The sequence below is a fragment of the Miscanthus floridulus genome, chromosome 8, assembly GCF_019320115.1.
Source record: "Miscanthus floridulus cultivar M001 chromosome 8, ASM1932011v1, whole genome shotgun sequence".
In the NCBI taxonomy this organism is placed as follows: Eukaryota; Viridiplantae; Streptophyta; class Magnoliopsida; order Poales; family Poaceae; genus Miscanthus; species Miscanthus floridulus.
The window spans coordinates 84735383-84758362 of record NC_089587.1 but is presented as its reverse complement, the minus strand read 5'-3'; the positions used below and the strand labels follow the sequence as shown (position 1 = coordinate 84758362).

The 22980-nt window shown below is 43.5% G+C and overlaps 3 protein-coding genes across 4 annotated transcripts; 1 reads left to right on the top strand and 2 right to left on the bottom strand.

Annotated features, from left to right (window-relative positions):
* Positions 1-5588: 5588 nt before the first annotated feature.
* On the top strand, positions 5589-10459 carry LOC136476860 (uncharacterized). Of its 2 annotated transcripts, none has more exons than XM_066474830.1 (8): positions 5589-5832; positions 7337-8133; positions 8225-8519; positions 8702-8908; positions 9000-9173; positions 9364-9552; positions 9653-9766; positions 9861-10459. In XM_066474830.1, the coding sequence occupies exons 2-8, from the start codon at positions 7370-7372 to the stop codon at positions 10200-10202; spliced, it is 2085 nt and encodes a 694-aa protein (XP_066330927.1). In that variant the 5' UTR covers positions 5589-5832; positions 7337-7369; the 3' UTR covers positions 10203-10459. The 2 variants fall into 2 exon arrangements, with proteins under 2 accessions (XP_066330927.1, XP_066330929.1); XM_066474832.1 differs by lacking the exon at positions 5589-5832 and adding an exon at positions 6693-6977.
* Positions 10460-10937: 478 nt separating this feature from the next.
* Positions 10938-12888, bottom strand: LOC136472818 (large ribosomal subunit protein eL31-like). The gene is made up of 2 exons (XM_066470523.1): positions 12740-12888; positions 10938-11502 (listed from the first exon to the last, which is right to left on the bottom strand). The coding sequence occupies exons 1-2, from the start codon at positions 12826-12828 to the stop codon at positions 11223-11225; spliced, it is 369 nt and encodes a 122-aa protein (XP_066326620.1). The 5' UTR covers positions 12829-12888; the 3' UTR covers positions 10938-11222.
* A 558-nt stretch (positions 12889-13446) lies between these two features.
* Positions 13447-17452, bottom strand: LOC136472817 (uncharacterized). The gene is made up of 11 exons (XM_066470522.1): positions 17158-17452; positions 16879-17046; positions 16691-16765; positions 16543-16595; positions 16264-16414; positions 15894-16004; positions 15337-15463; positions 15094-15194; positions 14649-14787; positions 14208-14260; positions 13447-14010 (listed from the first exon to the last, which is right to left on the bottom strand). Exons 1-11 carry the CDS (start codon positions 17317-17319, stop codon positions 13933-13935), a joined length of 1218 nt encoding a protein of 405 aa, XP_066326619.1. The 5' UTR covers positions 17320-17452; the 3' UTR covers positions 13447-13932.
* Between the last annotated feature and the right edge of the window lie 5528 nt (positions 17453-22980).

The following is a 22980-nucleotide window of genomic DNA, read 5'->3' as shown; positions in this document are numbered from 1 at the left end:
GGTGGCGGCGGGAGGGGGAAGGGGAAGAAGGTGGTTGTTGCGGGCGCACTAGGTTTTGCCGGAGCTCCGCGTAGCGCACCGTGGTGGGACGGTGGGCAGCGGCGGGGGCGAGGGGCGCCGGAGAGGGAGAAGACGACGACCGCGCACGCGAGGAGGAGGGCGGGGTCGAGGGAGCTGCTAGCCGGAGGCGAGGAGGAAGAGCCACACGCCGGGGAGGAAGAAGGGAGCAAGCCAAGCCGGAGCAGCCGTGCGGCTGGTCTAACGCATGGTTGGCCATGCTTTAGAAGTGTCGGACATTAATATATGACCTAATGATGGAGTTGGATGGAGGACTGTAGTTGCCATGGTGCCGTCGAGGGATAGTTCACATAGGCTAAACTACAGGCTGAGTTGAGTTGATTTCACTGGTTGCTAATCTCCTACCCTTTTCAGGATGTAAGTGAAGTTTATTGTCTTTCAGTTTAAGCGATGTTGTCTTCAGGGACAGTCTCTAAATGCAGGTTACAGGGTTGTTTTCAAAATAGATCATGATCTTAATCTTTCAGGTTTCAACTGTGATGCGATGTATCCTGCAAAATGCATGCGTAGGTGCAGATATGATGACAGTTCTCGGTTTACTGCCTACTGCTACTGGGTCACTTGACCGTTGGCTGGTCATGTATTATCAAAGTAACCTATACTTGAAACTAAAGGGTGGTTAGAATCATTACTATCCGTCATGCTGTTCCATCTTCTTACGTGTTACTTGTACAGTTGCACTTTCCTTTGAATCTCGTCCCCCCATCCTACAGCACTCACTCCTCGATCTTGTAATGATGCTGCTCCAGCGGGTATGTATAGTACTATAGCTCGTCTCTGCTCATCCCAGATGGAGGTAAACGAAACATTGCTTTCCTAACCATCATTCTGCTGTTGCGTTTGCGCAGGTGCATGTGTCATGTGTGGTGCGGTGGCCTTGTCAGCCCGTGCGTTTGCCTTCACCTTCCAAACGTTACTGAAACGTGACTCCAGGTCAGTCAGTACCCAGTTACCTACTCCTGTTGCTGTCTTTGTATCCAGCGACATGGCTGATCATCACTGGCGAGCTGTTTGGGCACGAAGTTTCTGTGGTAGTAACTTGTAAGTGCATCCATTCACCAGACACCACCATTTCAGTGCTTGCTCAGTGCACATACGATTCCAAGCGTCTAAACAATGCTTTTTCCAAAGGCCTCAATCTTTGGTCAGGATGGATGGATGGATGCCATGTTTTCAGACTATGATAATGAGAACTGAAAAGGCCCTCTCACCGACCGTCAGCGATAGACGATCTATCGTGTGGGGTTTGTTGGCACAGGAAGCATAGAAAATGGTCTATTTGCAGGGGCCCACGTGGCGCAATCCGGTCGACTCTGAGCAGCATTGCCGGTGGCTGGCGACCTTACGTCCTGACCTTACGTCCTTAACGAGACACGATGGCTTGGCCGCTTTGTTTAATTGGGCATGAACTTGTTTCTCGAGAGCTCGTTTTCGTCATAAACTCAACAGCCTGTTCGGTTGGCTGGTTCGTATCGTTGCTGGTTCGTAAAAAAATACCGTTGACTGGTTTGTGTGAGAGAAAAATACTGTTCCGGCTGGAAATTTACGATCGTTTACGATAAGCCACGGCCAAACGAACGGGCTGTTGCAACTTTGGACGAGAGAACAAGGCCAAGGCAAGGCCGGCTTGCCATGTCCCAGTTGCGCCCGTGGCTGCCGGCCGGCCGGCGGCTCGCCGTGGGCAGAATGGTGATTGGTCGATCGGTCTCAGCACTCGAACATGAGCCAAATTCTGTGATACGCACCACGGCTACCGGAGGTGGCCGGTGGCTTGTACCACCACCGACAGCTTCTCCCGGTTGCATCCGGCACGGCACTTTTGCCACTTTGGTCGCATCGGAGTCAGGTCACCACTCTTTTTATTATATGCAATGTATATATAAAATGAAATGAAAGATGCTTGGAGAAGGAAAGGGGAAGGGTTGCTTTTTTATTCTTGTTTTTTTTTTCATTTGCACAACAGCATAAGTGAGAATACGTTCTTTTGTTTGGTTTCTTTCGGCGACATGATTGGGGATCTTCGGTTCTTGATAGGGTGCCAATGGAGCACGCATGTTTGCTGCACAAGGGTAGCATGGAACATGGAGTGAGTGATGATAACAATAGTGTACTAGTGTTGTCCAGCTCCACCCCTAGCGTTTATAGGGAGACAGAGGCCATGCCAATTGCCATGTGGAGACCGGAGACGCCATACTGAGTGATTATGTACAAACGATAAAGTTTTTTTAGGAACTACAAACAATTGTAGTTATTTTGTGAGATAAAAATATAATGCATCTAGATTGTCTGTCCTAAGTCAAACAATTTTACCTACGACTACTCTTCAAAATATTTTAAAAAAAATATAAGACTAACACACAATACCATGAGCCTATTGGGATATCAGAGCTAATTGCTAGTCAGCTAAAAATTAGTTAAAATTAGCTCTAGTGCATCAATCAGGAGGGCTAATTTTTTAGCCAAATGTTCAACTAATTGTTAGCCAACTAGCTAACCAGTTATAGCTAATTTAGGCTAATTTTTAGCCCCAACTAGTAATTAGCCATATGTATCCAAACAAGCCCAATTATAAAAACATTCTCATAATACGTAACCTTTTTTTCTATATGAGATGATATATTTTGCTAGATACCTCTAACTTATATTGTAAAAAAACTTGAGCAACCTATGAGAAATTTTATAATATTAATTAACATTATTACTATTAATAAGAAGAAAATAGGCACTCAGCGAGAACTTGAACCTAGGTATATATCTACACGCTCGACCAACAGAGCTAGCTCCACTTTCTCCCAATTTATACAGTGGATCAAGAATGCAGATTTCTACGGGGTGCTGAGCCCTTGTTTAGTTCAGGGGAAAGTTGGAATTTGGCTACTATAGCACTTTTGTTTTTATTTGGTAATTAGTGTTCAATCATGGACTAATTAGGTTCAAAACGTTCGTCTCGCAATTTTCCACAAAACTGTGTAATTAGTTTTTTTTCATCTATATTTAATGCTCCATGCATGTATCACAAGATTCGATGTGATGGATACTGTAACACTTTTTTGGAACTTTTTTTTCAACTAAACACGGCCTGAGATGTTGATCTCTGAAGTCTGCAGCTAGCACAGCACATACTACAGGGATCAAGAAACCCAGGTTTTCAAGTGAGTCATATTGTCAACGCCGTGCCAGACAAGACAACGAGCGGCGTGCGACGGTGTGAGAATATGTCGTGTTTCGTGAGGTCAAGACAGGAGCAAGTGGGAGAAGAGAAACATAGATCGTCTTAGGTAATTAGGTGAGCAGAGCTGGGCACGTTTGCAGGGAATGTCTTCCGGTGCATCATCTAAGTACGACTTGTTTTTTTTAACCAAGTACAAACGTAGACGTTTACATACACGCGTGTACATTTATTTCTACAAATATACGTACGCACACCCTGAACAAAAAGGATCTGTAATCAACAACAGAGCATAAACGAACGAATGCTTTGAGTGGAAATATTTGGTGCATGTTGCATGTGTGTAAGGAAGGATTCAGGAAGAAAGTGATGCCCCGACTGAGAAACTTTGGAAGAAGAATAAAGGTTCAAAGGAATATTTAAAAGAGGAGGATGATATGATAATCAAAGGTGGCGACAAAGAAGTGTAGGACCCAGTCGAGATTGACGAAGGACAGCTTCTTTGTTCTTTTGTGGTTATTCATTATGTAATAATCTTGTATAGGTTGGTTTTTAAAATACCGTGGCAAATTAAAGATGATATCACTTACAAAGACATGGACAATGTGGAGGGGCCAAAAGTTATATAAACGACACGCCGATTCGATGATGAGTACCACGTGCCTCCCATAAAGACGGTGTATGAATCCGTTTGAGGAGGCATTTATACTTGATCTAGAGAAACTACAAAGAGAGGAAAAAAGTTTAAGAGAACGAAAATGGAAAAAAAAAGAGGAACAAGAACATGAACAAGCAGGCGGAGATAGCCGTGCACACAAAATAGAGAAAATTTAACTTTAAAAAAAATAGAGAAAATTCTCTCTTAGAACTATGAAAACTTCATCTTCCTTCGATAGCACTGAATTTTAAGTTGTAGTGCCCTACCTAGCATTTCAGTCCATCATAACGTTAAGTGCGCCATGTAAAAACACGTTTGCCCATATTGTTATTTGGCATTGTCTCCACACTTAACAACAATTTAATGAGTTGTTAATATTATGTCTGTGTATGACTAATTATACTTTTTATTTTTGAGTTTTTTCATATGAGATCGTTAAGAAGCTAAAAAATAATATAATTTTTCATCGCGTACTAGTGCTTATAGCAAGCCCCATTACACAATTAAAAGCTAGTTAAAGTTTATAGCATTTTTTTTAAATTTAAATGAATTTAAATAAAAAAACTCAAAACTAGAAAGTTATAGATCTTATCGAAAGCTACAATATTCATAGAAAAAGTATCTTTATCTAACACTATATAAGAAAGATATTATTTTTCTAAGAAGACGAGTCGATTAATATACTGCTGAAAATTTATATCAATTTTTTAGCATCTTAATTACCTCAAATAAAAAAATAAAACTGAAAAGTTATAGATCTCGTTAGGAGCTATAATTTTAATATAAAAAATATCTTTACACGACACCATACAAGAATGATATAATTTTTCTAAGGCGACATGCTCTGGTACGTGATTAATATGCTATTGAAAAGGTATATTATTTTTTGAACATCTTGATGACCTCAAATGGAAAACTCGAAACTATTGTAGATTTCGTCGATAGCTATAATTTTCATATAAAAATTATTTTTATCTGGCGTTATATAAAAAAGATTTAACTTTTCTAAGATAGAGTCTTACCATAAGAGTATTTTGGTCAAAATAATATATACTTAACGGAATCCTAACAGGATATACTCTAAAATCTGACAAAAATGCTAGATAGGAAAAAAAACTTGAAGCGGTCCTAGATAAGGAAGACAAAATTTTGCAATGGTATTGGTGGTAATGTAAGTTTTCATACTTCTAAGTTCTAATGAGGAGTTTTCTACACAAAATATGATTTACCACATGTTAAATATTACTTGCGCACAATTAATTAGAGGATATATAAAAATAACTAATTCCATAGCGTGGTCATGGTCGTGGCCGTAAATGTCGTTGTGGACGTGTCACTTCGCCAAATGACAAAAAAGAAATTCTAAGAAAGAAAACATACGGAAACCATCACACGACAATATGACTTGCCAAAAACTCAAAGCCAAAACCTGAAAAGATGCTTTCAAAAAATAACCTGAAAAGAAAAAGAATTACATGTAAAATCAAATTCGGACGGCGAAGAGGGCAACGATACAGCCAAGAGGGTCCACTTGAAGATAAATAAATAAAATAGAGGGCCCACTTGCCGGCGTGCATCTCACCACGCGGTGACCGGACCAGGCCAAGTCCCAAACCGGAAAAAGAAAAAAGAAAAAAAGAAAATACACACACAACGCACTCGCCTCCCTGACGCTGGATTTAAGCAGAGCAGAGAGCAGAGGAGCAACCGCCCGCTCTCCCACCCCGCCCACCACGATCTCCCCTCCGCACGCCGCACGGGCAGCCGCGAACCGAAGCGCGCCGGCCAGCCGCGGGCGTCGGCATCGCCTCCCACGGCGGCGGCCTGCTGCTCGCGCGCCCTCGCTTCCGCATTGGATCACGCGGCGGTTGGCGACTTGTTGGTGTCTGCTGCTGGTGATTGCGCCTAGCCGGCCGACGCGGAGACGGTGAGGCGCTGCTCTTCGCTTCTCTCCCCCACTGCTCCCCTCAGCGGTTTCGTTCTCCCTTGTTATGTGTGGAGGAGCCCTGTCCCTGCGGAACGGAAGCCTCCGCCGGATCTCTGTTACGCCGCGGTGACTGCCTCGCCCTGGATTTGAACTTGTTTCGAAGTTTTCCCTTGCTTCGGTTCTCGATTCCGGGGAGGGATTCTACCGGCAGCTCTGCCACTCCACCTGAGTTGGGGACCTTTGTGTGTTCCGCGACAGCAGCATTGATGATCTGTTTGTCTCCTGAGTTTTTTTTTTTCAAGCGACGGATCAAGCGCGTAGGGACACGATCACGCTTGACGGGCGCTAGTCCGCGATCCGCATTTCTGAATCCCGGCGCCTAGCCGAGGTGCCTCGGTGCTTCCTTGTTGCCTTGCTACTATTCCCTTCTTCGGATCCGCTCCCATACGACCGGCAAGGTGGTTGCGGCCATAGAATTTCGTGGCGGCGGTCTGGTTGGATTGGTGATGCTGTTCCGTCCGCATTTATGAAGGATTGTTCTCCTACTTTTAAGTTGCTCGTGTACTCGGAGTATTGAATTGCCTGTTCCTTGCCGCTATAGGAGGCCCTGCCCTGGGCCAGCCTACCCCGCTTTGGGTTGTGATTGGTGATTTCCGGCAGCTGTTATTGTTTCATGATTGGTGTGGGAAAGAAGGTCTAGGGAGTGGCTTCTGATGCATGTTTGGCAATTTTTCTCTGATGCTACTGTCTTTACTCCTACTAGAGTGGTTTGGTGGTGCGTTTTCCTATTTAGGTGGGAATTTAATCACTTTCCACTTTATCGTATCTCTACTATGGTAACCATCTTTTGGCAATTTTGATTGGTAGTCATGTTTAAGATAAGCTTTTGAATTCGATGATCTTACTGTTCATTAGCTAGCACTAAATTTTGTAGAGCTGCTTGGATCACCAAAGTGCCGCTCAATCTTGTTCAAGTACCTTACATAGATGGGATTCCAATAGAACTCTTAGCAGTCGTGTCCTCCTTAGGCAGTCAGCACCTTGATAAGGTTCCAAGAGTTCAATCTTATGGAAGCAAGAGTGAGCTTGATCTGAGTTCAGATCGGTTATCTTCACACTTCACGATTAATAACCACGCTTTTAAGGTGTGCATTCTCACTTCTTTACTTCTTAGTGTGTCCATCGTCAATCTTCTTAACTGGTTGGGTTGGAGGTGTGGTCATGCACCCAACCACCCAGGTTTGAGTCCTCTTCAACTAGAATTTAGGTACCTATTTTCTTCTTAATAAAAAAACCACCTGATTCTCCTTGGTTGGTCACATTTTTCTTTAATGAGATGAAGGTTTCTCCTTTTAGCATGAGCACCTTTTCTGGATCTCCTGTTTCTTCTTAATTCTGATCCAAGTGTCATCAGCATTATATTTATTTGAACATGCTTGCAAGGCTGATCAGTTTGCAAAAGTTGCTAGAACAATTTAACCATCTGTGCTTGTTATTTCTGTAGGCATCAAGTTTCTAACAATTTGAAGTACCTGAAATGGGCGCAAAAGATAATGGGCAGGGAAGAGATGAGAAGAAGGGGATTGGATCAGATTATGTACCTACTAGAGACTCCTTTTCATCACAAGGTGAGTCTCGGGTTCCAAGGAAGCTCAGTAAAAAGGAGACAAAAGATAACAGCCCCAGAACGACAAAAAGCAGCGCCAGCCGTCAACCTCAAAACAAGCTGCAACATAAAGGATTAAACAATGTACAGAACAAGTCTCAGAAACAAAAGAAAACAGTTAGTGCTGCTAAGGCTGTTGAAGTTAGAAAACCAGAAATTACAAGAATTCCTTCCCGCCCTCCGTCAGAATTGTCCGAGGAAACAGATGATATAATCAGTGATGCTGGAACTGTTGATGATAAAGGCACCGAGGAGGCCAAGGAGATCGATGTGTTAGATGAAGCTCCACACTGTGATCAGAGTACTGGTACTGATGATGAAATTCCTGATATCGAAGACAAGGTAGTTGATCATGGAAAATCAGTTGTAGGTCAAGGCAATGGGGAATTAGTGTTGAAAATTGACAAGTTGGAACAGGAACTTCGTGAAATTGCTGCTCTTGAAGTTTCCCTGTACTCTGTAGTGCCCGAGCATGGAAGTTCAGCACATAAGTTGCACACCCCAGCTCGGCGTCTTTCTAGGCTATATATCCATGCATCCAAGTTTTGGTCTGAAGATAAGAGAGCTTCAGTAGCTAAAAGCATTGCTTCTGGTCTCGTTCTTGTTACAAAGTCCAGTAGCAATGATGCTTCGAGGTATAACTTAGCTACACTTAATCTGAATTTTAGCTCCAGCACAACAATACCCAAACAAAATCCTCTAACTAACAAACTACTCTTGTTATAGGCTGATATTCTGGCTGTCCAACACAGTTGTCCTCAGGGAGATAATTGTACAAACTTTTGGCATTTCACATCAATTTACTCCATCCATGACGACTATGAACATGAATGGTGGTGCCAAAAAACTTGATGGGAAATCTATGACAACGCTGTGGAGAAACAACTCCAATGGCAAGCAAGACAAACTTGCTGCAATGCAGATGCCAGATGATTGGCAGGAAACAAGTACACTTTTGGCTGCATTAGAGAAGATCGAATCTTGGATATTTTCTCGCATTGTTGAGACAGTATGGTGGCAGGTAAGTGTCTGTCTTAGACAATACATTCTGACTGACACTTTCATGAAGCTGGGAACATCCTGTCCTAGTCTGGTGTTTTTTTTTAAGAAAAAAAAAGTCACTGTCTCTTATGGCCTACGTGTTATCTGAATATGTTCTCATTCTTCATGCTGTCAGTTTTCTTAAGGATGTTTCTCTTCCAGGCACTAACTCCTCACATGCAAAAACGGGCGGAAGGCTCATCAACTCCAAAGGCTGGTAGAGTGTTAGGTCCTGCTTTGGGTGATCAGCAGCAGGGCACCTTTTCTGTTAACCTGTGGAAAGCTGCATTTCATGATGCATTCAGCAGAATGTGCCCCCTTCGTGCTGGTGGACATGAGTGTGGCTGTTTACCAGTATTAGCAAAACTGGTATTTTTTTTAACATCCTTAATTTGAAAGAATAAGCATTTTTTTGTTACTGCAAATATATTTCTGAACTAAACGGGTTCTTCATTATTAGGTGATGGAACAATGTGTAGCCCGTTTGGATGTTGCCATGTTTAATGCCATCCTTCGTGAATCAGCAAGTGAGATACCAACAGACCCTATATCTGACCCAATTGTTGACCCAAAAGTCCTACCAATTCCAGCTGGTGATCTAAGCTTTGGGTCAGGCGCGCAGCTGAAGAACTCTGTACGTGCCTGATTCACTCGCTTTTTGTGCGTTACTACCATTTCCTTTTCTTTCTTTTTTTGTAATTGTTATGAGTTGTTTGTCAGGATGTAGCTTGCTAAGGAACAATACTAGATACAAATGCTATTGGATCTTGCTATTACATCTCACCTCAAACAACGAATTTATATGAAATAAAGTGACTATGCAGATTGGAAACTGGTCCAGATGGCTGACAGATAAGCTTGGCATAGATGATGATGATTCTGATGACATAGGAGATGTTGAAGATGAAAGAAGAGGCAGAGCTGAAACAAAATCATTTCAACTGCTTAATGAACTAAGTGATCTCCTGATGCTCCCAAAGGACATGCTTCTTGAAAAATCTATCAGGAAAGAGGTCAGTGTTTGTGCATAGCAACCGGCAAATTATTATACTGTTTCCTCTTGTTATGTAACCATCAATTCTGCCGTGGTTAACCTTTTAATGTCTTTCTTAGGTCTGCCCTTCAATTGGCCTTCAATTAGTGACAAGAATCCTGTGCAACTTCACCCCAGATGAGTTTTGCCCTGATGCGGTTCCTAGCACGGTCTTAGAAGAGCTGAATTCTGAGGTTTGTTCCACTCTCGTTTTCAACTCCAGCCTTACACATATTATCTTGCTGACAATATCACTCAAATGCATTGATACATACTTATGCTATGCAGAGCTTGCTGGAGCGTCACACCAACAAAGATGTGATCAATGTGTTTCCATGCATCGCTGCTCCTATAGTGTACCGTGCACCTTCAACGTTGGATGCGGCAGAGAAAGTGGCAGACATAGGAGGTGGTGCAAAGCTGGACAGGAAAGCCTCAATGGTGCAGAGAAGAGGGTATACCAGTGATGACGACCTTGATGACCTGGATTCTCCCCTTGCATCCCTAATCGACAGGAGCGCTCCGCCTTCACCATCAAATGGTTTCGCACATTTCAGTTCTCAGAGAGGAGTTTCTATGGAGAATACAAGATACACACTCCTAAGAGAAGTATGGTTGGAGCAACGGTGATGGATAAACCTGTAAAACCTAAAATCTCTTCTACAGCTGCCCCATGAGAGCAAAAGAAGGCCCTTCAGCATTCTTTACAGTAAAATGCAACACTTTCTTGTACAGTACATTCCCACAATCCTATATATGTAGCTCTTTTGTAGTATAGCAGCAAAACTCAGATACATACGAATAACACTATGGACGGTGCAAGTTTGTGAAATGAAAGTATGTTTACCAGGCCACTGTTGTGTAGGCCTGTAGGGTGTCGGCAAAGATACTAATGCAGTATTGAGCTACAATTGTATAATGATATATGACATTCTCTTCACCTAACAATTTGATGGGCACTCGAGACACTTACCTTTGAGCTGTCTCCACTATTCTTAACATATCAGTGTATGGTGACGGGCCAACGGAAACCAATCGCAGTCGGACGGCGGCCGCCGACGGTGACTCCCCATCTGCAGATGCTACTTTGGATTGGATTGCGCCGATCCATTAAGTTCAATGCAACTTGATGTGGAGCTTGGCGTTTGATCATACATAGTGACCTGATCAAATTCTCAATGCAGGTGTCTTCTCCCTCAACCAATACCCCACAACATTTGCAGCCAGCTGCCACCTGGATTGTGATGGCTGATCAGTTAGCATTCCCATCACAAATACTAGTGAACAAATGTTCCTCAATCTTTCACAACAAAGCTCAACAATTTAGTCAAGCTTGTCGGACATATGTTTCAGCTAAAAAGAGAATTCACCCTTCATTTAAATGGGAGATTACAAGTCACCCTGTCATTGAAATGGGAGATTCCATGCCACGAAGTTGCTAAACCATACTCACGATTTACATATATCCAAGGAACACAACTGAGAATGTAAAGCACAAACGAAAGAACTAGCCATGTAATTCGATTGAGGAAATAGACAACTTTGTGATGTCGATCACAGTACCAGAGCACAAAACTTCTTTGGATACAAAAGGTTTGCTGTTGCAAATACAAACTAAGAGCTCTCTAAAGATGTAGAGAATGTGATAGCTTAATCCGCTTCGTCAATGACCTTGGTTCCCAGTCCTTTCAAGCCCTCGGCAGGGATCTCAGCAACGGTGACAAGGGAGTAGAGTTCCTCCTTGGCATCCTCCTCGTCGTTCCTCTTGCGGGCAATCCTCACACGAACCCTCCGTGGCACGCTCCTGATTCCGCTGCTCCAGATGTGCTTGTTGAGCTTCACATCAATCCTGACGTCGGTGGTGCCCATAGCCTTCTGCGCAAACTTCCTGATCTCCTTGACGGCATTGGGTGCCTTCTTCTTGAATGTGCTGCCAAACAGACGAAAATGTTGGTAAGAAGAAAGTGGGACCATGGCATTCAGTAACGTTCAGTTCCAATAACAGTAATACCTTCAGTTCCAATAACAGTACAAGGTTAAGCAGAAATAAGAAGAGGCCATTCAGATATAAGAAGACACTTGGATAGGCATTCAGCAACTGAAATGAAATGGAACAATATACGGACACATTGGATCCAAATGATTTTGATTCTAGACAAATAAGCTGAACAAGCAATCAAAGCAGCCAACTTTCAATTCATGCTTGGTTATTTGAGTCTATACTCATGCAGACAATGCCAAAAATCAATGAATGCAGTCTCCTGAGGCTTCTAAGCCTTGCATGGTATAGAAGCACCCAACAGTCACTAAAATTTTACCTTAGGATCCTTGGAATTGAATTCATTTTAATAATCATAATTTAGACACATATTAATTAAGCTAATATGGTTATATTTGTGTATTATTGTTGGCTATACGAGAGAGATACTTATGTGTTGCATTTCTACCTTAGGGGAGCAAGTTGAAGAGTGTGTTATAAGTTGCAAAAAGTTGCAAAGTAGAAACATAGAATGATGATCTATAGAATCAATTTCCATCTCCCACCCTATGAATTTAAGATAGGCTTATATGTGAACTTTGGAAAGTGGTGGAATGTCAAATTCCAAGCCAAATAGTCTAATTTATTAAGTAGATTTCAATTCCTCCAAATGAAAGGATCCAAACGGCCCCTTATAAGAATGTTAATTGAGCATATACAGGCTATATCTTCTTAAGACAGGTCCATCAATTCCTAACTGGTAGCAAATTTTGCAATTCTTAATGGAAAAAATGGGCGGTGCTAGATGCTTATTACATTTACCTTTCAAGTAATTAGCAAATGAAATGAAGAAAATATCAAACAAGTGCCACTATAAAAAATACAAAGCAAGCAGGCAACGTTGTCGAATTGTTTCATCTCCTCGTGGTCATATGCAAAGTACGAAGAGAATATAACTGATCGCATAGAACATACACTAGTTGAGCCCCAGGAACTGCGGAACCGAGAGATCTTGTCTACGAGTAGTATCGAATAGAAAAACACCACCTGCTACCGCACCTAAATACTATCTGCAGCAGAACGAAAATAAATACTATCTGCAGAGAAACGAAATCTCGCGAGCGAGCCGGATTTCGCAGCGAGAACAGTGTGCAGCGCGCAGCAAGGTGGCGAGAGGGAGGAGAGGTACCAGCCGTGGAGGCGCTTGTGGAGGTTGATGGTGTACTCCCTGGTGACCACCTCCTCCTTCCTGGCCGCTCCTCCCTTCCTCTCCGCCATCTCTCCTCTGCTCCGGGTACGGGTGGGGGATTCGGCTGGGTGGTGTTCCGCGGCGGCGCGAGAAGTAAACCCTACCGGATACGGGGGTGCTTTTATATGAGCTGCACGCAGAACGACGTGGCTACATGGGCTGGGTGGTGTGCCAGGCTGCCAGCCCATTCATGTGTCCATTGCTCGGGCCGCGTGGGCCGGGTGAAAGATTGGGGCGCGTGGGCTGTATGTGGCTTAAATGCCACCTCCTTATCGGTACTGGGCCAACCATGCAAAAGCCTGAACATGGGTTTGCGAAAGAAGATTTGGGTGGAAAATTTATTGGTAGAAAATTTAATATATTTTTTTTGAAAATTCTAGATCTCGTGACAATCAATTTTGTATCATTTTCATAACTCAACCTTTAACTTTTATTAGGGCAGACCTCGTGACAATCAGAATTTTGTATCATTTTTGACAATTCACCTTTTTTTTGAACCTTAAAAAAAGCAGGTGAGCCCCAACTGTAGAGATTTATATCCAAAGTTATTTGTTAAACTTGTCTCGAGAATGCAATTCAATGCATGAGATCCACTACCAGTTTACAAGCCCTTAATGGAAGATGCAACAATAACCCAGCTCAACTCAATCGTTGGTTACAGTATGTGAAACAGGCTATGGAAAATCCTCGAGCCAAACACAACAGCCTTGAGGCAAACTGATGTAGTTGATGCTAACTCTTGGACAGTACATTACATGGCATACATCAAAGTTAGGAAACATGTGAACTAGCTTCCGAACTACTCTAGCATCCATCATGCTATTGTGTCAGATGGCTCCACACTAGGATCCTAACCACCAAATGGGCAGTATATATATGACTATAAATCAAATCAGGGCTCAGGAACAACATAATCTTCCGCAAAATAATAACATATGGGTAAACAAAGGAAATAAACCTCTAGTTTTCAGGGGCTTTTAACATAGTCTTGATGTGCTGCTAATAGCTACTGCTGCAATCTGCTTTCTTACAAGCTATGCATCTTATTGTATCCGATCCTATTGGAATATTCAGAACCATTGGACGGGGTGCAGGCAGGTGGTCAAACAGGATGCAGTCCTGCTGAATTCAGATCAATAGCCAGCCAGGCGCGGATCTGTGCGATGGGGAAGGCTGCTTCGAGCCCCCAAACCTCTGCAACCGCAACCAGCCTGCATATTTTGCACAAACACTTTGATTTATAAGAGAATTGTTCGGACATGATCACATCACCAGGGGGCATCAAATTTGAGAGTCAACAAGACCAAAGTAAGCAGCAGCCATGCATTGCAATGCGCAATTACTAGTGGCAACTTCCTTCTTTAACTAGTTTGATCAACAGAGACTACATTAATAAAAAGTGTCTTACCACTTGTGCAGCAAAAGGCAGCATCCTCTCTGGTGGCATGCCAGTGCATAAACCTAGTCCAAAAGAACAAAACAATTAGTCCACGTAGTAAACATTTCAAAACTGACTCAGTAATCAAATTTATAACTAAACAAAGTGCTTCTGGTTGAGATCACAAAGAAACAACAATCAGATGCAAGCAGGTCGTGTACTGTATTTGTTTTGGTATTGTAGTCATCAGTAGTTACTAGGTTAATGGAAAGAGCATTATGTAACCAGAACTTCAACAACTTTGGTACAGACCATTATATCGGCATAACAAAGGAAACTAATTGCTTCGCTTGACACAACTGATTTCAAAAAAGGAAGTTGACTAGCTTCACCAACAAAATAGAAGCAATAAACAGAAGAACCAGTTTTTGTAGTCATATGTGGCGTCGAAAAGGAACGTCGCACACTGACCATATAGAACTGCTCCAATGAATGCATCTCCCGCACCAGTTGTATCTACAAGTTCACCAGGTGGTATAACTTCAGCAGTACCTAGAAGTAACCTGCCACTTATCGAGCCTACTCCATCTGCGCGTATTCTCAAGTTTGGCTGAAAACAAACAGAAGCATAAAGAAATGGATTAGGAAAATACTATTCAAAATTGTGAGCATAATGACTCAATAATTTCATACAGATTGCCACTGATATACTCCAAAAGATGTGCTAGTCTAGAAGCAGAGATTTTGATGCGGTGATGCCCCTTATTTCAATTTTAATTTTGAAACCAAAAAAGTGTATTGCAGCTCCAACCCTGTGATTATATTTCTAGATATAGTTCAAGATGATAGAGGAATGTAGCTATATGTGGAAAAATACACCCAGCCCATATGCATTGTAACTTGTAAGGCATCATACCTTGGAAGCAATGCATTTTGGTATATTGGAACTCCGGTCAACTTTCTTCTCTAGTGATTCGAATAAAGCCTCTGCATCTATTTCCCCTGCTTCAGAAGCATCTGCAACATGTGTGTGTTTTTCCAAAAAAGAAGAAAAAAAATATCACTGGATCCTTTGATGATAGAATACATAATCCCCTGTATCCTTGTCATATCTAATATACTTAACTAACATTAACACATAGAGCTACGGTAAACTAACCTGTCATGCTTCTCTCAAGCATTAAGCAACCTTTCTCCCCCAGAGTTACAATAACAAATTTGATGTTTGGTAACCTTGAAAGCATGGATACTAAAGCAACAGGTGTTGATGAGGCTCCTATCCAAGCCTACAAATTTAGATCAGGTGGAAAGAATGTAATCACTAATCAACAAGATACCAGAGAACTGAAAGTGGTAAACATATGCCAAAGGCCAAAGCCTTAGTGAATTCCAAAATATCCAGCACAATGAAATTTTGTTGCCAACCACCTGATTTAATTATGCTAATCCAACTACAGTTACCACTCTAAGCTAGATTACAGTAAAGCAAAGCCAACACACTTTTGCATCATAAATAATATGAAAGCGGGCCATACACCATGAGAAGTATATAAAGAAAATTCTTGCCTCAGCCAGAGGAAATGTAAGTGGTTTTCATTGCTACAAGGAGAAGCTAGTAAAAAAACAATGTATTTATAGTAAAACTTGACAACAGTAAACTGGGCATGTCTTGAGCAGGATTATGCACTTATGCTCTTATGCAATCCAACAGCTTACCTGAGGAAACTTTGCCGAGCATACAACATAAGATGCAAAATTAAGAAGCTCGTCCAGCCCTTCCCTCTTTCTTTCAGCATCAACTAAAATAGGGATTTTTCTTTGACTTGCCTGCACTGGATTGTTCCATAAACACAGGTCAGTCTCAGTAGCAGTACAGAAAGGAGAAAACGAACCATAAAAAGGCTTATGCATGGCATTAATGCAACAGAAGTTGTAGGCTGACAACATGGAGAAAATAAAAACAACTTTCCTATTCCAAGCCATATCTATTTATTATAAGCTATTTGCAATCAAAACTACAGAAATAGGGGACTATATTTTGTTTTGTTCTTGTGCACTAAGAGGGATTGTGCCTGGAAGAAATTACCTCTTCTGCAACAAGCAAAGCAGTGTCATGCAATCGTACATCGAAGTAGACGATGTCCGCGCCATCTAAAGCGGACGACAAGTTTGCCTTTGTGAGCTCTTCTGGTACCATGGGCGGAGAACCAGGAGTGTGTATACATGTACGAGTTTTCCTGAAAGTCAAAAGGGGATGTTCGAATATAATTCAGTAAGATAATTGGGCTAAATAAAAAGGCATCCCTGTTCCAGGATGAAAAGTAGGGGACGTTCACAAGAGAGGGAGCTTGTCAAGTGAACTCACGTCTGCTCATCAACTATTATGTAGCTGAATGGTGAATTCCCGTTCTCTGCCACCTGAAAAAAAAATGAATGGATGCAGCATTCTTGAGGACAGTGATATTAGCACCGGAGTGATTGGCACTGAATCGTTGAGGGATAGCAATTCGCACCAGGATGTAGGATGTGTCGACGCCATCAGATTGGAGCTCGTTGAGGATGCTTCTTCCTTGAGCATCGTTGGCTACCTGATCCCGACGGAATGGATGGATGGATGGGTTATTTTATGCATTAGAGCAAGGTGATGCGTTGACTAGCTGCATCCAGTTGAAGGGAAGGGAGAGGGAAATCAAGAATGAACCTTGGAGATGATCCTGGGACGGAGGCCGAGGCGTGCAGCTGCAGTGAGCGCGTTGCCAGTGTTGCCGCCCCCCTGCACCTTGAGGGCGAGGCTTCGGATCTTATCGTCGGGGTTGGGGAAGGACGCCACCGTGGCCAGGTAGTCGACGGAGATGCCGCCGCACCCGAGCTGCAGAAGCACATTGCAAACGGGAGAGGAGCAGGAGGGACTGAGGCCGAGACGGAGGAAGAGGAGGACGGAACCTAGCCTTATGGGAAGGGAAGGGAATCAGCACCGTACCACGACGGGGTTGGGGGTGCCGGAGGAGGCGGAGGCGGAGATCATGGCGGCGATGGTACGGCCGCTGCGGCGATGCGGACGACGAAGCGGAATCCTGCCCGCTTGACGGAGAGTGTGGAGAGGAGCGGTGGGCAGCTGCAGCTGCTGGGCGCAGGGCACCATCTCCCCTCCTCTTTCTTGCTGCCGGCCTTCTTGGCCAACTCACCCCGGCAAGGTGGATGGAATTGATGCTCTCCGATCCCCTCTGTGCTCGCCTGCCACTGCAACGCTACCCGCCAAAACGAACTTGCTCCACTCAAAACCAAACCAAATCCAATGCGATGCAGCTATGCATTTATGCAAGGTCGAGTGGAGTGGTCTTGTAAAAAAAAGGTCGAGTGGAGTGCTATGAGCCGATCACCGATGAGAATTGAGAGGACGATGATGGGCGGTGGCCGCTGTCAGCCAAAAAAAAAAAGAGAGCTGAATTGAGGAAGGAAACAAACGGATCGCCCGCCCGCCCACGTGGATGGGCCGAACCCAAAATAGGCCCAGACCAGAGTTTTCTGACATCAATGTTCAAATGCATAGTAAGGCCCTGTTTGACATGGCTCCACTCCTAAACTCCAGTAACTCCATCAAAAAATCCAGCCAAATACCCCAACTCTAAAACTCCATGGAGCTGCTAACTTTTATGGAGCTGTAGTGCAAATAGAGGTGGAGTTTTGGAGCACCTCTTTTGTTGCTTCAGAACCCTCTCTTTTGAACCTCCTCATAGAGTTGGTGGGTAATTATCCACCAGTGCCACTGGTTATACAGAAGAACGTTTCACTTTTATTCTCTAAGTCCCCCCCACCCGCGCATCTCATTTTCCCCGTACCGAGCCTCCCTCTGTCCTCTTCTCGCGAGACCGCCCGTTAGGGTTTTCGCCTCCCGCCACGTCTGCACGAGGCCCGCCGCCTGCCGCAGAAGCCCCGACGCTGGCCGCCGAAGCCCTGACGCTGGAGGTCCCCCACCCGGCCGCAGAAGCTCCGCCTCCCATCACGTCTGTGCGAGGACCGCCGCCTGCCGCAGAAGCCTCGATGCTGGCCATAGAAGCCCCGACACCGGAGATCCCCCGCCCGGCCGCCTAGCTCCGCCTCCCTCCACGTCTGCACGAGTCCCGCCACCTGCCGCAGAAGCCCCAATGCCGGCCGCTGCCCCACGTCGCCGAAGATCCCCCACCGGTCGCAGCCCCCCACCGACGGCCGTAGAGGCCCGCCAACAGCCGTCCGTAGAGGCCCCCCAAGGTATGGTGCCTACTTTGTTTTTAGGATGCATGCTCTGTTGTAGATCGATGCTCTGCTATAGATTTCAAGGCATGAATTGGGTTGCATGCTCTGTTATAGATCGATGAATTATTGTAGCAACTGAAGTGTTCACTAGGTTCTGTAACATTAGAGTCTTGTTTGCTGAAATTAGCCTGTTGGATATATCGTTGCATAATGAGAACCTGTTGTAGTTCTAGATTGATGAAAATAGCCTGTTGGCGATTTAGTATTGTAGGATCTACAGGAAGACAAAGAAGTCCTAGAGGGGGGTGAATAGGCCTGTAAAAATTTAACTCAAAACTCTGTTAGAACAGAGGGCGGCACTGCCGGCCTTACAGGGCAGCACTGTCGCTCTACAGAAATTAATCTAACACAGTTGAGATTTAACAGATATAAACCTGACCCCACTAGCTGCTTAATCCTGCAATATAACTTCAAGATCTAGTTCAAAGACTAGATACCACAGAAACTTCACACAAATGTAAATCGAGCAACTAAACCCTAATAATAGCTAGCAACAAAGTAAACAGCAAGTATAATCAAGATGAAGCACGCAAGATACAAGAATTATCCCGTGGTTCAGCTCACCACTAAGGTTTGTCTAAGTCCACGTTATTGAGAAAGCCACAAAAGGCTTGAGCTTGCCACAAAGGCTCGCCTTACCCTTGTTCTAAAATCAAGAGAGTGAACTCTTGAAGTGAGGGGTGATTTCTTAGCTTTCGAATGAGGTTACAAACCTTCCAAGACTGCCACACAAGTTGGCAAGCACAAGGGCGATGCCTAGCCGGCTAGGAGCAAGCTCGAAGAGTAACAAACCCTAGAACCGTCGGCCAAACATGAACCAAATGCTCTTAGACTTTGGGAATCAGTGGATCTACTCTCCAATCGAGTTTTGCTGCCTTTTCTCTCAAGTTTTGATGTTTGGAATCAAGGATTTACTTGAGGGATGGAGGAGCAACAATAGAGGAGAGGGATGAGCTTTGGTTCTATCTATTTTCAAGCAGAGTGACTCAGTGAGGAAGATAACCGTTGTGGGCCGGGCCTGAGGGGTATAAATACCCCCCGAGCCCAACGGTCGGTTAAGGGCGACACTACCGCTCTTAACAGGGCGGCACTGCTACCCTAGCCAAAATAGGTAACATAATCTAAAATTTGGTTGGCTGTTTTGACTAGGTAAGATGATGTAGATCTGTGAATTTGAGCATCTGGTTCAACAGTTGACCAACTGTCCTAAAATCCCTCTTAATAGTACGGCTTTTCCTAAACTCAAATTTAAAACATAAAAGAATTTAAACCTCTTTTGAGCTAGGTCTAGCCACCTTTCTTAATTAGGACACCTGTAACATGTACATCATCCTCATTCTTTGATTCCCTGCTTGTCATCTCGATAAACCTTATTAGTCCTCTAATTTGGTCGTTATCAATGCCAAAACCCACAATAGGGCTTGATTGCACTTACAATCTCCCCCTTTTTGGTAATTGATGACAACCTAGTTAGAGCTTACATATGATATAAAATCTAAACTAAGATTTTTGAATCATGGATGTAGGAGCCTCTCCCTAAATCTATGAATAGAGATTTAAATTCTCAAACTGACATAAAAGGCCATGATTCACATTTTAGGTGCGATGGGAACCTTCCCCTACATCCATGCTTGCTGTGAGGTGCTGAACAAAGTGTCACGGGAATAAACATGATGCATATGACAGGTTATATCAGTTTAAGCACACACGATTCTGGCTGATACCGCAGAGGGCGGCACTACCGGCCTAATAGGGCGGCACTGTCGTCCTAACTATGTCAGTCAGGTAGCAAACAGATTTCTACAGTAGATCATATATATATAAAACAATTTAATCTCATAATATGATGAGCTAAAAACAGTAACCATGAATACATGTCCATATCCAAAGCAAATAAAGTCACAAAGTAGCATAATTTCATAAAATAGAGTTTTGAGCGACTCTCAAACTCACAACCTGACAACTACTCTCATCGGATCTGAACATAAGCGTAGTAGCAAAGAATCATATAGCGTCGAAAAACTATTGATCCCTTTAATTTTCTCCCCCTTTGGCATCAAATACCAAAAAGAGAAGAAGAAGAAGAGAGATCACTCATCACTGTCGGAGTCGACGCGGGCATGTCCGACGACGTGGGTGTGCGAAGTGAAGCATGCTGAACATCACGGAGGTACTGCCCTAGCTGATGTAGAAGGCACTGGCTGATCCATCGAAGGACGCAGTCTCCTGGAATAAGTGCAAAGCAAAGCTGCCTGAACCTGTGGATCGGCCTCTATAGGGTGAATCTCTACACCAAGGTCCTCCTGCCTTGGGAGCTCCTCAAAATGCTGCCCCTGTGGGTACCCATAGTACTGACTAAATGGCTCATATGAGTGCCCATACTGCTGATCTTCTGGCTACTCATCATGGTGCTCATCTACCTGATCCTGCTCCTCATCAGAAGAAGAAAGGCGAGGCAAGTTAGGAAACTAAGGTGGTGGCTACACTGGTGGAAGTGGTGGCAGCCCTGCCATCTCCCTAGCATGCCTCACTGCTTCTCTGTTCTCCATTCGATCCTCATAAGCAGTCTGTGAAGCATATATACACTGAGCAAAAATTGCTTTCATCTATGCACTCATCTTTCCCCACTTTGACTTCTTCTTTTGTTCCCTAGCCTTGGATGGCTCAGAAATATCTCTGTGTTCAGCTCTAGATGGATAAACGCCTGCTGCCCCACTATCTCCAAGTCCTCTAGAACTAGTGTGCTGAGTAGCTGAGCCAAGTCTCCCTAAACCACCATAGGTCTTTTTTATCTTATAAATAGTATGCTCACAATCCTTAGGAAACCACATGCCAGTCACTCTCTCAATCATAAACATGAGGTAAGGATGGCAAAGATCTCCTCCCATCATCCATGGCATATGCAAGCTCAACCCAAATAAACCTTGAAACATTAAATTTCTCACTATTGGGAAACCTAGATAGCACATTAGTGATATAGCCATTCAAATCTGTTGCATTGTCTTTAGGGTTGAGAGTGATCCTAAAGAGATTGTTCATGATGTAATAAAAACTCTTGAGCTTTGTTCTTGACCAATCAGGAACTGCAAGATTTTGATCTTCCCACATGAAACTTACTTCCATTGGCTCAAAACGATGCTCATTATGTATCCTCTCATATGCCCTGTGGATGTGTCTAAAACCAAGAATTCGACAGAAGGTGACAAAATCAATACGATAATGTCGCCCATCAGTCATCCAATGAAGCTCATCCACTTCCCTGTTCCAATAGTAAGTAGCATGGAATTGAGCAAGAATCTCCCTGTTCTAGTCATACCTGAAACTCATGATGTCTGTCATCTCAAAGCGGTCACAGGTCTTGATTGCAGTAGCAAACTGATGATCATCCTTGCTCTCTAAGTCACCAAAGTCAATGTACTGCATCTTGCTAATCTTGCCCTTGGACTTAGATAGAATGGCTGTAGCATAAAAATCAGATTGGAAAGTATTCCAAAATCTATAATCAATACCACTTGATCTGTCAGAAGAGTAGGGATCAATCTCTCTAGCTTCACCTGTCTTCTTCCAACTCATGGAATAATCAACAACTCTATGATCATCACTGTTTTGGGGAGGAATGAGATAGAACCTATCGGTGTTATTTCTCATGTAGCTGCTATCAAACTCTGAAATGTGCAAAGGAGAATCAGGCCACGCACGAATAGTTCTTCCTATCCTCTGAATGTTTTCCTTTTCAGCAAGGTCTTCATCAAGATCTTTGTCTCTGGGAGTATAACTCGCCTGTCCCCTGCCTCTCTTGACCTTTTGCTTAGTTGTCAACACCTTCCTTTTACCTCGATCCATCTATGCAATATAAATGAGACTTAATAAGAAACTATATAAGATAATGAGTTAGACATAGCTGCAAGCAGGTTTTAACAAGAAAAAGAACTTTGAAGATGACATAGGAAACTGTGCTGGATTTGAAATCAGCATGGTAGGGCAGCACTGCCGCCCCCTGAGGCCGGCACTGCCGCCCTCAGTAGCTTCACTATTTCATCTTTAATTTTCTCGTTCTGGTTAAATCCTATTTCCAACAGTGTCTATTCATCATCACAATTTCAGAACCACAGTCTAAACAGAGAACACATGAAACCCTAGCCATGGATTTGAAAGATTGAGTATGAAAAACTTTTAAAACAATTTTTGATAAGTGAATCCAATCCATTCTAAACTTCATCGGCTATATGAAATTGAGTATAGCAGTTAGAATCTACGAGGGGTGCCATTAATGGTCCCAAGGGTGGCATTGCCGCTCTCCCCAAAATCATCCAATCGGTGAAATCCAAAATCAACTTGATTTAACCATCAAAAACCTTTCTAAATCCTTCATACTCCCCCTAGAAACTGAAATCCATGACCAAAAGTTTCACATTGCATAGATCGAGTAGGGGTTAGGGTTTCACCTTGCTTCCAAACCATTGGAGTGGAGGGAGAAGAGAAGAAATGGCTCGGCCAGGAGCCTCCTGCA